Source organism: Dromiciops gliroides, chromosome 4 (genome assembly GCF_019393635.1).
Source record: "Dromiciops gliroides isolate mDroGli1 chromosome 4, mDroGli1.pri, whole genome shotgun sequence".
NCBI classification, from domain to species: Eukaryota; Metazoa; Chordata; class Mammalia; order Microbiotheria; family Microbiotheriidae; genus Dromiciops; species Dromiciops gliroides.
In genome coordinates, this window is record NC_057864.1 from 237,320,543 (window position 1) to 237,337,360 (window position 16,818).

The 16,818-nt window shown below is 38.6% G+C and overlaps 1 protein-coding gene across 1 annotated transcript in view; it reads left to right on the top strand.

Moving 5' to 3' along the window:
- LOC122753317 (histone H3-like) overlaps positions 1-15,785 on the top strand; it is a 39,178-nt gene extending 23,393 nt beyond the window's left edge. The window contains exon 2 of the mRNA XM_044000676.1: positions 15,136-15,785. Within this exon, the coding sequence (XP_043856611.1) occupies positions 15,136-15,466 (331 nt within the window). The 3' untranslated portion in view covers positions 15,467-15,785. The remainder of the gene's footprint in view (positions 1-15,135) is intronic.
- Positions 15,786-16,818: the final 1,033 nt, after the last annotated feature.

Sequence of the window (16,818 nt, forward strand, 5' to 3'; positions counted from 1 at the left end):
TCCTTATTACCTCTAAGAGCTTATTAACTCTACAAGTCCTGGGACATACATACTTCACACAACCTCAACTCCAACCTTTCTTTCTTTTTGCACTACATTGTGCACTATGTTCTCCAATTAAGCTACTCTTCATTTATAGGTTCCTCCTAACAAAACATTTTTCTCCGATATCTTCCTATGTCTGGAATGTATTCCTTCTTCAGTTCTGACTTAGAATCTTTAGCTTCTTTTAAAACATAATTAAATGATCTCTCACATGACCTATAAGAGGGTTCTGCTATCTACCCCTCAGTTACTATCTGTCCCACCAAATTACCTTATGTTTATTTTGTACATATTTGTATGTTTACATGCTATTTCTTGTGAGAGGATGTAAACTCATGGAAGTAGGAACACTTGGATCTTTCTCTTTATATCTATAGTACTTAGCATAGACTGTTACATAGTAGGCACTTAATGAATAGTTAATGTACTAATTGGATCTTGATATTTTTTCAAGGAAAAACTGCCAATTCAACAATTATTTGTTGCTGGCAAAATTTTGTATTGTGGTGAGAATGTATGAATGATTCTTTCACATACTTTGGAAAGTCTGTTGCCTGAAATTATATCTATTAAGTCAGTAGGCCTGGCAAATTTAATTTTGTTCTACCCCTTAATTCCACAGAACTCCATGTATATGCCTTTTAAAATAATAAAAATTATTCAATTTCGCCAGACTTTTTTTTTTAAGGGCAATGGGGGTTAAGTGACTTGCCCAGGGTCACACGGCTAGTTAAGTGTCAAGTGTCTGAGGCTGGATTTGAACTCAGGTCCTCCTGAATTCAAGGCCAGTGCTTTATCCACTGCACCACCTAGCTGCTCCATTCAATTTAAATTTAAGATAAGTCATGCTAAAAGCTAGGAAAATTCTCAGAATGTCATGCCCTTGGAGTTCTTTCCCTAGAGCTATTAAAAAAACACACCCCACATTAATTTTAAGATGACTGATAAATGCCCTCTTTTTTGGGGAATATCACTCTATAAGTCAACCTCATTGACATGAAACCCCACAATTCCTGATAGGGAAATATACATCTCTCTCTACATATTTTTAATTTAGCTAATTTAATTTAAAAGTAGTATAAGTATTTGTTACGTATAATTTATTTATGTATGTGTCATATTAAAAGCACTATGCATTTTCTCAAATCTAATCTATTCTGCTTTTCCTCTTGTTTAATTTTGGGCCCCGTTTCCTATTTGTCACTGTTTATACAAGATATATGTATGTATGTATGGATGGATCAGTCTTATGGTTCCACACTAGTGGACAATAGGCATTCTTCATCCACTTGGTTTATTTTTCCTGTGGGCATAATTATTCAGAACACCTTAGAAATGATTTTGGAGGCTTTGCATTGCTCCACGGTTGATAAAATTAGCACACTATTTTCTGAAAACATAAGCATCTGGGAGAACTAACTATCCTGAAGGAATATATCCATCTATACTCTAAATTGGCATTCTCGATCACTTTGGTAAACATCTTTGATGGGGCTTACTCCTGAGCTTCGGTTTAGCATAATCAATTTCCTACTGGATATTTCTAAAGGATTCAATGTATCCAAAACAACTTATTATCTTTTTCCCCTCAGGGCCTTCTCTCCTCATAAATTCCAAATTTATTTCAATGGTACCACCATTCTTCTAGCAATCCAGGTTTGTATCTTCAAGATTATGTCCTCATTATTCCTCACTCCCACATATTCAATGAGTTTCCAAGTTTGTTTAACATCTCTTCCATGCCTCTCCTCTCTACTTATATAGCCACCACTCTAGTTCAGGCCTTCATTATCTCTTGTCTAGACTACTGCAACAGTCTCATAAGTATACTCTCTCCCTCTAGACTCTCCCCCTTCATGTTCCACATAGCTGTAAAACATAGATTTGACCATGACGTAAAGCATACACTTCCATGATTGCCATTTAAAGTACTTCACAATCTGCATCCAGGTTTTATTACTCAAGACTCCCCTTCATGTTTTTTATATTTTAGCCAAATTTGCCTATGTTATGGGCCCAGAAAGCCCTAGAAGTTCTTTGGGGCACATCAAAGAACCTTCTCCTTGAGAAACTAATCCAAAGGACAGACACACCTAAAGAGTTAAGTGGAACCAGATCAGACTGAGCTAGCTTCGGGACCTCTACCCTTCCTTCTAGTCTCCCTCAAGCCTGGAGAGATAAGATTAGGTGTGGCTGCTGCCTTTGTGTCCGGAGGAGAAAGATGGCTAGAGAGATCCACAGCCACCCCTCACCCAATTCCCCTAGCCACGGCCAGTGGGGGATGATCCTCCCTCACTAAGGAAACTTTCCATTAGTCCTCTAAAGTACCTGCCTGTCTCCTGCTCTATGATTGGTATCTCAGAGCCACTCTTTCTGTGCCATGCCTTTCTCCCCATGAGAAGTCCAAGGATTTCTTTCATGGTTTCCTTTCCCTTCCCTTCCCTTAGCCCCGAAATAAACTATCTTATTCTAACTGCTTTTGTGTGCAAGAGGGTGTAATTCTTTAAAGAGGAATTCCTAAGGACCCCAAACCCCTAACCCCTATCCCGAACCCCCTACCCCATTTTCCCAACTACACCTACTTTCAGTTTTTCATTCTATATCCCATCTCCATGCCTTTGCCCAGCCTGATGCTCACCCTCATCCCAGTGCCCATCCTTTTCACTTCTGCCTTTTGTAGCTTTCAGTTGTTTTTTTCAAAGCTCAGTTCAGTGCTACCTTCATTTTCAGGAGGCTTTCCCAGAACCCCTTTCCCTCTCCCAAATGCTAGTTCCTCTTTGCTGAAATCACTTTGTATTTGCTTATATTTGTATATAGGATCATAGATTTAAAGTTGGAGAGGAGGGGGCAGCTAGATGGCGCAGTGGATAGAGCACCGGCCCTGGAGTCAGGGAGTACCTGACTTCAAAATCCGGCCTCAGACACTTAACACTTACTAGCTGTGTGACCCTGGGCAAGTCACCTAACCCCAATTGCCTCACTAAAAAAAACCAAAAACAAACAAACAAAAAAGTTGGAGAGGAGACATGGATCATATCCAGTCTAACTCACTCATTTTATAGTTCAGGAAACTAAGGCACAGAGTGATCAAAATGTCTGAGGTTAAGATTCAAACTCACATCTTCCTAACTCCAAAATTTAGTTCCCTGTCCACTGCCATGCTGCTTCTCCCTGAGGGAAAAGATTGTTTTATTTTTATATTTATGCCCCTACTACTCAGGACAGTAGCTGGTACATAGCAAACATTTGATAATTATTTGTTTGTTGCTTGCTCTACTTGTTGCCATGCTTTATGCCTCTCTTGATATTAATAACCAAAGGATCACAGAACATTATCTTTTAAAAAGTCTTTATCTTTTTAATGGTAACATTCATTTGACATCAATATTCTTTTGGTGATGATACAACTGTGACTTGGAACTGATTAATCTCTGAAGAATTAAAGTTTTGCATTATTCAAAGGGAAAAGAAAAGGTGCAGAGTAAGTACGAACAGGCTGCAATACATTACTAATGAAGAACCATGAAGAAGAGGTGGTGCAAATGTGACATAAGACCAGAGAACTACAAAATTTACTGAGAACTGATTTCCCACCCAGTCCCCTCTTTCCCCAGACAAATGAATTGCCTGGGGCTGACTGTCTTTGTCATTTCCAGACTCTTGATGGGTTTATGGACCTTCCCCCAAGCAATTTATCCTCTCCCAATGTTCTCCACCTTACTCCCTGGACTTTATGATTATTATGTAAAAGAGTCCATCTACATTACATAGTTTCTATTCAGAGTCAGTAATGCCTAGACTTAATTTAGGAGCAGTTCTATTATTTCTTTTGTTAAAGGTTCATCTACTGGAGCAATCTTTTGATTCCCTTCTATTCTGTTACCCCCATAAAAACCCTGTCCTCTGTTCCCATCTTTGGGTATTCCTAGCTTCTGAGCTTTGCGATACCATAAGCCTCTGCCCCAATTAAAGACCTTATTTTCTCCTATATTGTTTCCTAAATTTCCAGGCTAACAGACCAGAAAAGAAGATGGATGGAACATACAGCATCATCTAAGGAGAGCAAAGGATAAACAATGAACAGCAGCCTTCATGCTTCACTAGTTAGTATACAATGTCAAGAGATATAAAGAAGAGTCTCAGTAGGTTGGATAGACACTATGTAGAAAATTTACAGGAGGACATGGACAAGGATTGCACAGGATGAGAAGGGTAAGGAATTGAATTCTGAACCATTGGTGGGAGTGTTCTCATAGATGATTTCACAGTTCTATCAAGATATGGAGATGATAGATATGGATTATAAAATAATGTTAGTGGGCAAAAGTGTCTTGCAAACACAAAGTTTTACTTTGTTCTGTTCCTAAATTCCATAGAATTCAATTAATATACTTTTAAAAATAAAATCTCGATTTTAACAATTCATGTTAGGTATCCATGAAACTATTCAAAATGTAGTCTGCTATGGGCAGTAAATGAATTTTACACTCATCAGAAAAGGCTCAAAGACCTTAAACTCTTAAGAGTTGCCTCAAGGAGGGATTAACATACACACCCAAATGGGTGGAGTAATCTATTTAATCTGGGCAGTAAATGATCCTAACACTCATCTGAATTGGCTCAAGGAGGGAATAATGTATACACTCAATTGGGTGGAGTAATCTCTCTAACCCTGATGGAAAATAGGAGGGGAAGGGGATAAAGAGAGAGGGGCAAAAGAAGGGAGGGCAGATTGGGGGCGGGGACAGACTGAAGCAAATCCCTTTTGAAGAGTGATAGGATGAAAGAACATGGATAATAGAATAAATACCATGGGGAAGGTAATAGGATGGAAGGGAAACAGTTAACAATAGTAATCATAAAAAACAAACAAACAGTCCCTATGATATAATCAGTTTCTCAAATTGTACTCTAGTGACCTTATGGTGGTCCTTGTGTTTTTGAGTGACCCTTATGTTATTTTAGAATAGTCAGTAAAACAATAATTTTAGGGGGTTTTTGATAAAAAGATTTCTGACAAAGTTTCGCACTCCCCTGTCCCCCAAATTGAAGGCTTTTACCACTGCAAAGGGCAGCTAGGTGGTGAAGTGAATAGAATGAGCAATAGAGTCAGGAAGACGAAACTTCCTGAATTCAAATCTGGCCTGAAACATTTACAATCTGTGTGACCCTGGGCAAGTTACTTAACTTTGCTCACCTCAGTTTCCTCATCTGTAAAATATACTGGAGAAGAAAATGCAAACCAATAAAGTATCTTTCACAGGAAAACCCCAAATGGGGTCATGAAGACTCAGACATGACTGAAAAAGGACTGAATAGTCACTGCAAAAGTTTGAAATCACTAATAAAGATATTAATATAGATGTAGATGAAGCTACAGCTGCAGATAGACCTTTAGATGAGCATTCATGCCTTCAGCACTGATAGTAACAGAATGATGGAAAAAGGAGTTTGAGAGTTTAATAATCACCGATTTTAGACTATCTGTAAATATCAACTTAGTTGTTGCTGCTCCAAATGTGAGAGGCACTTACAATCCTTAAAATACTATGTAAATGGGGAGGCTAGGTGGTGCAGTGGATAGAGCACCAGCCCTGGATTCAGGAATACCTGAGTTCAAATTTGACCTCTGACACTTAGCACTTACTAGCTGTGTGATCCTGGGCAAGTCACTTAACCCCAATTGCCTCACTAAAAAAAAAAAAATTAGTCTCAAAATACTACGTAACTGTAATGATTATTAGCCTTGGCCAAAATCAATACGTTATAGGAGAAATTGAAACCATCTCAATATTTACTTTCTTATAAATTTATATTCTTATGAATTCTTATAAATGAAACCAGAAAACATAAGAAAGTAGAATCTAAACTAAAGGATAGTTCAAAAGTTCCCCTCAGGGAGCAAAATGAAGAATTTAGTGTTGTTTATTTCATTCTGAAGCAGGACTTATAATTTTAGGTGATACTTATTTATCTTGCCTTGCAGTGCTCATGAGGAACATAGCCTGAAAGACTACCCTAAAGATAATTGTATCTTATATGCCAGTATCTCTTGTAGAGTATGAAGGAGACAGAAAAATTATATGAAGAATTCCATTAGATCCTCCAAACCGATACTTTGTTATTTCAATGCAAAATGACACATTAGAAGGTCAGATAAAAAAATGCTACATAACATGGTTTAGGATTCAGAGCCTTATGCTTTCATATCACAAATACATTGTTCTGGTTATTAGCATTTTTTAATAAGCTCTCTCTGTTCAGTTAGACAATAGTTTTTTGGAATACAGGTAAAAACAATGGAGTGTAAGAGAAGATAAAGAAAAATATATGAATGGTGAATAAATGAAAAAGCATTTGTTAAATGTTTACTATAAGTACTGTGCTAAGCATTAGAATACAAAAGTGAAATAGTCCTTGCCTTCAAAGAGCATTCAGTCTAATAAAGAGATTACATGTAGGAGGGTTCTGGACAGTTGATAAGGCCTAAAGGTTCTGGAATGTGCCCACATAAACTCTGTCCTTTTGCTGCAATAGCCACAGGCTTCATTGTCCCATTTGAACCAAACTTGTTGCTTGATCATACAAAGATTATTACAACATTACCAACCTGATCCTTTCAAACTTTTCAAAGACATTACCATCAAGTTCCATTGACAGTGGGGTGACTATCATCATTCCCTACAGTTTGACAAATGCAAAATAATCTATACAATGAGGAGCAAAATTATCTCAAAGACTACTTTACAAAATGTTAAGGAAAGTGACGTGTGCCTTCCACTTTTTGGTGTAGAGTTCATAGACTGTAGGTCTAGAATGAGGCATACATTTTCAGACACATAAATACAACACAAATTTGTTTTTCTTGACTACTTATTCATTAGGTCTTTTGGAAGAGTTTGGGAGGATAGTAAGTGAAAAGGTGATATATAAAAAAAGAGCATTAATGAAACATTTAGAAATTTGCAGAAGTCCATGAACTCATGGAAAGTGAAGCAGAACCAAGTAAATATTTAACATGACTATAACATGAATGGAAACAGCAACCACCACAAAACAATAAAAAAATTTGCAAAATCTCAAAAAACTGTTCCCTCAACCAAGAAATATGAAGAAACAACACTTTGTAGAAATGGGGGTAGAGGAGAGTCTGTGGTATGGAAAGTTGTATATAGTGTCAGATTTTATGATGTATTGATGTGTTTTGCTGATTTTTCCTTCTTATTCCTTGAAAAAAATTTGTTCTATGTTTAATAAACAAGCTACATAGAACAGATTCATGGTTGCATATGACATTCTCACTTTTGGAATATGTTTTCATATTTGTTGATTCATGATAAAAATTGTTTAAAATGTTAACTATTACCATGGACAATCATAAGCAACCTTACCACATTTAAGAACAGAAATGGTAGGAGTGAAATGAGAGTCTACAGAAAGTCAGGTGTGAGCTTGAATCCAATAGCAGGTTATCCCAATAGCACTAATATATAAAACTAGTGAAATTTGGCAGTTTCTTGATAGATACTTATTACTACCTATGACCATAGAAATAACATGTGTAGATTCTAATGCTTTGATACCTGTTATGTTATATGAATACATAGAAATGATATTAAAGAAAATATATTCTAGAAGAACAGCTGCATTTGAGGTGATAATTTGGAAAACACTGAGATCAATTTTTAGGATACCTGAAAGCAGGGGAAGATACTGAATATTTTGGGGGAAATTTGTTATTTGTTATTATTTGTTGCTATTCAGTCTTGTCTTGTTGCTAATTCTTTCTGACCCCATTTGGGATTTTCTTGGCAAAGATACTGGAGTTGTTTGCCATTTCTTTTTTTAGTTTATTTTACAGGTGAGGGAACCAAGCCAAACAGGGTTAAGTGACTTAATGCAGGGCCACACAGCTAGCAGGGATTTCAATTCAAGTCTTCCTGACTCCAAGCTCCTAGTTACCAAGGAGAGAAAAATGCAATCCTTTTTTTTTTTTTTTAGTGAGGCAATTGGGGTTAAGTGACTTACCCAGGGTCACACAACTAGTAAGTGTTAAGTGTCTGAGGCCTGATTTGAACTCAGGTCCTCCTGAATCCAGGGCTGGTGCTCTACCCACTGTGCCACCTAGCTGCCCCCATAAATTCTCTCATTGAATTTTTTTTAATTTGCAGGGCTATGGGGGTTAAGTGTGTGACCTAGGGTCACACAGCTAGGAAGTGTCAAGTGTCTGAAGCTGGATTTGAACTCAGGTACTCCTGAATCCAGTAGTGCTCTATCCACTGCGCCACCTAGCGGCCCCTTGCAAAATGCAATCTTAAAGGCACTGACCCAGCAAGGCATCACTCATTTGTATGTTAAAATCATAGAAAATCTCTTGATAGATGAAAAAAACAATGTATAACGATGTGGGTGCTGAAACAATACAATCTATGATTGCTTGTGTAGAAGGGTAACCAGGAGTAAAGTGGAACAGATTAACGAAGATAAAAGATGAGGCCAAAGTTCCTAAGTCATATTATATCTTATTGATTGTTCCTAAGGACTTTGATTATTTCTCCATCAATCAATAAACCAACATTGATTAAGCACTTATATGTCAGTCCCTCTGCAAAATGTGGGTGATACACAGAAAAAACAAAAAACAATCTTAGTTTTCAAGGAGTTTATATCTTAGTAGTCCGAGTATCAGAGTTCTGAGCTGCAGACAAAAATACAGCATCTTGACAAAATAAAATCTCCTCCAGTGCCAGAATTCAGTCAACAGAGTTGGCACTTATTTCAGAAATATAATTCAACTCCCAAAGAGCGGTGTCATCCTTTAACTTAGGTTGTCAAGATTTACTCCTGGTGCATATGTCAAATGTGTTAAAATTAGTTACGGAAGATGTCCTTCAAAAAATCCAAATGGAAGAAGGATTCCCTATAGACAGGAAAGTCCTTAATATGCCTCCACTGGTGGATGATAATGTGCTTGCTACATCAAGCCCTAGAAATGTCATTGGCTCTCCTCAGTGAAATCTGAGATTATTCAAAAGTGTATATCTAAAATACAGAGAAAAAAAACAAATAGAAGAATAATGAATACATTAGAGTCTAGTCTAGAGTGTTAAGTTGACTGGATAACCCACTGAGATATTTTGAAAGTTCTTTTACTAGACAATAAGTTTGACCCAGAATTGAATAGAAGGAAGAAAGAGGGGAGATACCATGTGTGGGAAACTGTGATTTTGGTGTGACCAAGCTGTTTTTTGAAACAAAGTCAACTTTTTTTTTTCATAGCAATATACTCCTTGCACTTTATGGATGTGAATTATGCAATACAATAATTTTTGAAAGTTCAAAGTTCCCAGTGACCTGAAATACAATAGAGAAGGGTACATATGACATAAGTAGGCTGCAGCACATTAAATGTGGAGTATAAACATAAGAATTACATAAGCTGTCATCAAGAAGATTTCTGGTAAGAAGAATAAATGAAAGCTGGCTTGTTAGACTATTGCAGTGGTACCAGCGTATCTTTAAAATGACCCAAAGAAAGGCCTCTAGGATATCTGACAAATCTACCATGGTGAATTGATGGGAAAACACAGATAAAATCACAGGTTGAGAAGGCCCAGCCTGAGCAACACACTAATGAGATGATTGATAACCAATAAAATATATGTCTCTACTTTAGGCAGTTGTGTGTATCTGTATATGATTTATCCACAGGTCTAATACTGTACAATCTAATTAAATTCAAGAAGAAACATAAGGAAACTCATAAGAACAAAAAGATATAAGTAGGAAGAGCCTGTCTTTAATTAGCTCACAATTAGATGTCCTAAAATAAAAACCATTATAAAAACAGATTTCTGTATAATAGAACAAGAAAATTCACCAGCCAAATGGGAAGCTCACTGAAAATCACAAAATCATTTGCTGGAATAATCTTCTTCTCCTCCTCCTCCTCCTCCTCCTTCTTCTCCTCCTTCTCCTTCTCCTTCTTCTTCTTCTTCTTTTGCAGGGCAATGAGGGTTAATTAACTTGCCCAGGGTCACACAGCTAGTAAGTGTCAAGTGTCTGAGGCTGCATTTAAACTCAGGTCTTCCTGAATCCAGGGCCGGTGCTTTATCCACTGTGCCACCTAACTGCCCTTGGAATAATTTTTGATGCAAACAAATACCAATATAGAATCATAAGAATTTTGGATTGCTACTTATAATTGTTTCAACTAAAGGGACAAAACAACAAAAACCATACCGTAACAATGTGGGTGCTGTGGGGTAGTGAGGTGGTATAGTGGATAAAGCACCGGCCCTGGATTCAGGAGGACCTGAGTTCAAATCTGGCCTCAGACACTTGACACTAGTTGTGTGACCCTGGGCAAGTCACTTAACCCTCATTGCCCTGCTCCCCCCAAAAAACAACAAAAACCCCCCCAAAAAACGATGTGGGTGCTGAAACAATACAATAACTCTTGAATATTGAATGATGATGATAAGAATTTATGTAGTATTTTTAGGCTTGCAAGGTATCTTATCTTAGCCTCATGAGAGGTAGGTGCTCTTATTATCCTTATTTTATTGATAAGGAAACTTAGGGGGCAGCTAGGTGGCGCAGGGGTTAGGGCACTGGCCCTGGATTCGGGAGTACCTGAGTTCGGGTCCGGCCTCGGACACTTGACACTTGCTGGCTGTGTGACCATGGGCAGGTCACTTAGCCCCCATTGCCTAAAAAAAAAAAAAAAAAAAAGATAAGGAAACTTAAGCAGATAGAGGTTTAGTGACGTCCTCAGGGTCATATAGCTAATAAGTGTCTAAAGGCAAATTTGACATTGGTTTTTTTATTAGTTTAGTAACTTCCAAGAACTAACACCTAATAAAACATCAATGGCTTTTCCTGATTTTCAGTGCCCCGATTCCAAAAATTGGCAACAATTCCAGGGGCCTCCTATGAAAATCCTTGGTAGGATTCGTATTAGGCTTGACTTGAGTGTGCTCATATATTATGTCTGCTTATTTGTTTTAAGGGTACTCTCTGTATTTTGGCTGTTCTAATAGCTCTGGGTCAATGTTTCTTCCTGTTTCTACCAAGGAGAGAAACATGAAAGCATCTTTTAATGTGTTAATATCATAAAAGATTTTTTGAAAGATACAACAGAGATAAATTTGTCCAGCAGTCATGTAAAATATCAAATGAAGCATCATATAGAGAGACAAACTTACCAGAGATGTTTGCCACTGGTGTGGAGGATGTCTAGCATACAGTGTAAATGGAAGAGCAGCTTCCTTTTAGATAGAGAGGTCTTCTAGAGAGTTGTGTTTGTGGATGACATGGTGTTGATTGCATTAAACTACCAAATAACCTTCTTAATGAGGTCCAAAACCATTCAAGAGTTCTGTTGAACAATCTGAATAGGAAAAACCAAGTGGATGAATACTGTCTCTTGTCTTATAATTAGAAATTTCATCAGAAAATATATTTTGTGCAGAAACCACAGATAGTTGATATGAATTGGAGAAAGAGAACAGAATGAATTGACTTTGGGGATTTTCAAGTATCTGTTCCCTAAAGTTCCCAGCCTTCTTCAGATGATGCTTATATGGCTGCCAATCACAAAGCATCTAATTTATGGAGTCAAAATTGTATATGATACAAAGGGTGTAGGTTTGAAAAAGAAGATATTTGAGCCTGTCAGTTAGCCAGAAGGGGAACTAGATAACAGATGAATAAATGCTACACTGATTCTGTATCTCAGTGATAAGTAAATGGCTGTTTGAATCAACCTTCTTTCCTATGATTTCCCTCACAACCCACTCTCTTACCTTCTCTCCAGAAGACTTAAACTCAAATTTTCCTGAGAAAAGAGAGGCCATTGGCTGAGATCCTCTTTTCCTCTCCTTTATATCACAAAATTCCTTAACAGCATCTCCATTCTCTAATTTTTTATTCCTGTTTCTCTGATGGAGAGATAGTTCTGCCTCACCAGTTCTTAGATTTGTACCTTGAAGGCATTCCTTCTAGTTTCTTACTGTCACTACAATAATTCCCTTTCTCAAATTTGTCCCCATCTCCCATCTCATTCCCCAGTGCCTACAAAACATGTCCAGGTTTCCACCATTCTTAAAAAAAACCCCTCACTACCATCACCTTAATTTATCATCTTTTATTTCTCTCTTTCACAGCCAAACTCTAGAAAAAGCTGATTCTCCCCCCCCCACCCCACCCCTCCACTTGGTTGTCTTTCATCTTCTTATTTAGCTAGTCTAGCTTGTTACCTAGTTTCTTTCTTTTAATTCTTTTTTTTTCTCATCTAATTTCACCTGAAAATATTCTCTCCAAAATTAACAATCACTTAATTACTCAGGCAAATGGTCTTTCTCAGTCCTTGTCTTGATGGATCACTCTCTATCTTTTGACACTGTCACTTCTGGATATTCTCTCCTCCCTGGGCTTTTAGGAATAATGTTCTCTCTTGATTCTCCTCCTGCCTATCTGACTTCTCCCTCTCTGTTTCTTTTCCTAGATCATCATCTGTACCACGTCCCTTAACTGTGATTGTGTCATAAGGCTTTGTCCTAGGCAGTCTCATGGTGGCCTTGTCAGATCCTATGAATTCAATTATCATTCTATGCAAATTCCCATATAAATATATTGAGCTTTAGTCTCTCTCCTGAGCGCTAGTCCCATATTACCCACTGCCTATTGAATATTTCAAATTGGGACTTCTGTAGAGGTTTCAGATTCAACAAGGCCCAAACAGAATTCTTTATCTCATCCTCTAATGGCCACCTAACCCTTTTTTTTTTTTTTTTTTGCAGGGCAATGAGGGTTAAGGGACTTGCCCAGGGTCATACAGCTAGTAAGTGTCAAGTGTCTGAGGCCACATTTGAACTCAGGTCCTCCTGAATTCAGGGCCAGTGCTTTATCCACTGTGCCACCTAGCTGCCCCACTAACCCTTTTCTTAAATCCCTTATTTCTGTACAGGGCACCACCAACATTCTAGCCACCCAGGTTGAAAAATGTAAGAGTCAATCTTAATTTCTTATTCTTCCTTACCACATTTTAGTTGCCATTTCCTGAAGATATTAGCCTAGTACAAGTACTCATCAATTTGTGCCTGGATTATTACAACATCTGACTGTCTAATCTCCTTCCAGTCTTTCCCATTTCCAGTTGATATGCACAGCTACCAAAGTAATATTCCCAAATCATAGGTCTGCCAATGTTACTCACTAGCCTCTATTGGTTCTCTCCATTGGGTCTCGAGAACAGGAGTTCTTAATCAGGGTCCATGAACTTTAATAAATATATGTATATTATACATAATTTATTGGTAACTGTATTTCAATATACTTGGTTTCCCTTGTAATGCTATGTAATTTAGAAGCATCTAGTGGTGTAGTGGATAGAACACTGAGTTTCGAGTCAGGAGAACCTGAGTTGAAATTCGGCCCCAGAAACTTAGTATCTGTATGACATTGTGCAAGTAACTAAACCTTTAACTCAGTTGTCTCATCTATAAAATGATGATAATAATAGAGCCTACCTGGAAGGGTTCTTGTGAGGATCAAATGAAATATTACTTGTAAAAGCACTTAACACAAAGCCTGACACATAGTTAGTGATATATAAATGCTTATCTCTTCCCCCCTAATCTATGCATTTGAAAATATTCTGGGAGGGGCAGCTAGGTGGTGAAGTGGATAAAGCACTGGCCCTGGATTCAGAAGGACTGAGTTCAAATTTGACCTTAAACACTTGACACTAGCTGTGTGACCCTGGCAAGTCACTTGACCCTCATTGCCCCCCCCCACCAAAAAAAAAAAGGTTGCAAGAAAATATTCTGGGAAAGGGTCCATGGCTTTTAAGATACTGCCAAAGGGATCTGTGACATGAAAAAAGATTAAGATTTCCTGTTCCAAGATCAAATGCAGTGTTCTCTCTGTCCATTTAGAGTCCTTCACAATTTGGATCCAAACTATTTTTCCAGGTTTTTCTTTTTTTCCTTTTGGGGCAGTGAGGGTTATAAGTAACTTGCCCCGAGTCACACAGCTAGTGTCAAAGGTCTGAGGCTGAATTTGAACTCAGGTCCTCCTGAATCCAGGGCAGGTGCTTTATCCACTTTGCCATCTAACTGCCCCCCTCCAGGTTTATATTTTACTCACAGCCACCTTTAGTTCAGCCAAACTGGCCTTGCTGTTCCTCAAGTGTGAGAATCCACCTATCTTTTTTCTGTGGCTTTTTCCCAACCTAGATCTCCAGAAATTTTTGTGTATAATTAGAAGTGTACATGTCTTTCACTACAAAATGTAAACTCCTTGATTACAGGGATTGTTTAGTTTTTGCTTTTGTGTTTCCAGAGCCTAAGACAGTGCTGGTTAAATAGTAACCCCTTAAAATGCTTGATCAGTTACAGTGGAAAATAGTATGTTTCAGCTAAATTGCATAAGTTTATTAAAAATTTTTTTAAGTGAATTTGGTATAAACTTTTATTAAGTACTATGGGAAGAACAGTATGGTACAAAGAGGTACACCAAAACTTTATACACAATTTACAAAAAAAATTATTCCTTTGTCATTAATTCCTCCCTTTCCTCAAAGAAGACAAATAAAACCAACTGACAATGCAACCACTTCTTACAGTATAGAATTGCATATTTATATTATGCTTTGTTTTTTATATGTATAATTTAAATTGTAGACTTGTTTTATTCTTAGTCACGATCCTTATATCTTGGAAAACCAGAAAAACGGGATATTATTTTCGTTTTAATGGAAATGGTCTAATGAATATTCACTGTTTCTGAGTTAAGCAAAAATGAGGATTGGAATCTAGTACCAATCAAGACGTTCTCTTGGCGAAAGCAGTTTTAAAGGGGGAAAATACGAGGTGTGGTGGTCGAATTCTATTGGCTATCTTTTCCCATACTTCGTCTAGGGGGACTAATAGAAGCAGAGGGGCGGAGACTACGGTAGATTCCCCCCCCCCCGCTCCTCCTTCCCTCCCCCATCCCTCTGCAAACTTACTTGCAGTTTTCTATTAGGTCCGCACAGGATTATATAAAGCGTTCTTGCGGCGTTTGGCGCTCATTTCTTTAACTTCTCTTTGTCATACTTCTCGCCATGTCTGGGCGCGGTAAAGGAGGCAAAGGTCTTGGAAAAGGGGGTGCCAAGCGGCATAGGAAAGTGCTGCGGGATAATATCCAAGGCATCACTAAACCTGCTATCCGTCGTCTTGCTCGGCGCGGCGGCGTCAAGCGAATCTCGGGGTTGATCTATGAAGAAACCCGTGGGGTGCTCAAGGTCTTCTTGGAGAACGTGATCCGGGATGCCGTGACTTACACTGAGCACGCCAAGAGGAAGACTGTGACTGCTATGGACGTGGTGTATGCACTCAAACGTCAGGGTCGCACTCTCTATGGTTTCGGTGGTTGAGTTTTCGGCCTGTGTTTAAAGTTTTTTTTTTTTGCATTTTCCCCTTTTTCCCTTCCGTTCCTTCCCCTCCCATCCCCTTTCCCCTCCCCCAATCTTTCCTAAGGCTCTTTTCAGGGCCACCACTGTTTCTCTTAAAGAGCTGTTTTACTAGGGTTGAGGTAATTGTGAGTTAAGACTGATAATGGGAATTATGAGGTCCACATCTATTTCTGATTATCTGGGAAGTCTCAGTCCTTGGACGGCTGGAAGTAAGCGTTATGTATAACTCGAAACGGGTTGAAGACGAGACGGAAAAGATCTTAAAATGCTAAGGGTAGAGTGAGAGTTAACTGCACTGTGACACCTAATTTGCCTCTCTAGATTAATGTGTTAATCTTTTTGAGGAGTGGGTGGGTGGGTGGGGCAATGAGGGTTAAGGGACTTGCCCAGGGTCACACAGTAAGTGTCAAGTGTCTGAGTCCTCATTTGAACTCAGGTCCTCCTGAATCCAGGGCCACTGTGCCCAGCTGTCCCCAGGTTAATGTTAAAATGACTAAATAGGGGGCAGGGAATAAGCATTTAGATAGCTTCTAAATTCTCTACCTGTTTCCTCATCTGTAAAATAATAGCACCTGGTTCCAGGATCTAACACTGGTTCCAGTTTCCATACGGAACTCCCCCATTGTTGTCTCAGTATGGAAATGTATGTGATCAGAAGAGTATATTGGGTCACACTGTTGTGAGACATCTGTCAACTCTGAATGGCATTGAATCCTCACAGGATTGGCCCTTTCATGCCCTCTGCCTAGAATGCTCTTGTGTGTATCCCCTGTCTTATGTACAGCTTCTTTGCTTTTTGTTGGTTTTTGGGGGGGGGCAGTGAGGGCTAAGTGACTTGCTCAGGGTCACACAGCTAGTGTCAAGTGTCTGAGGTCACATTTGAACTCAGGTCCTCCTGAATCCAAGGCCACTGTGCCACCTAGCTGCTCTCCTGGCTATAGTTTTGATGACCAGACTTAGAGGCTGCCAAAGCTGCTTTTCTCAATCGTGTGTGCCAGTGATGAACCTGGAATCATCAAATGCCAGGCAGCAGAAAAGTAGGCCTTTGAACTGACTCAAAGTGAACTTATACCAGCCTTAGCCACCAGACCTAAGATAGGAAGCATTTACTAATGCTAATGGTGCATTAGAGAGTTGCCCAGAGTCACACACCTAGTATGTCAGCACACACACACATACACATATACACACACACTATTTGTGCACATTCAAAATTTATAGTAGTAATGAGGAATAGTAGCAAAAGTATGCATCTAGGTCCTCCATTTTGGATTGCTCTATATAACTGCAGGAATCCACTGAAAGCATTTTCA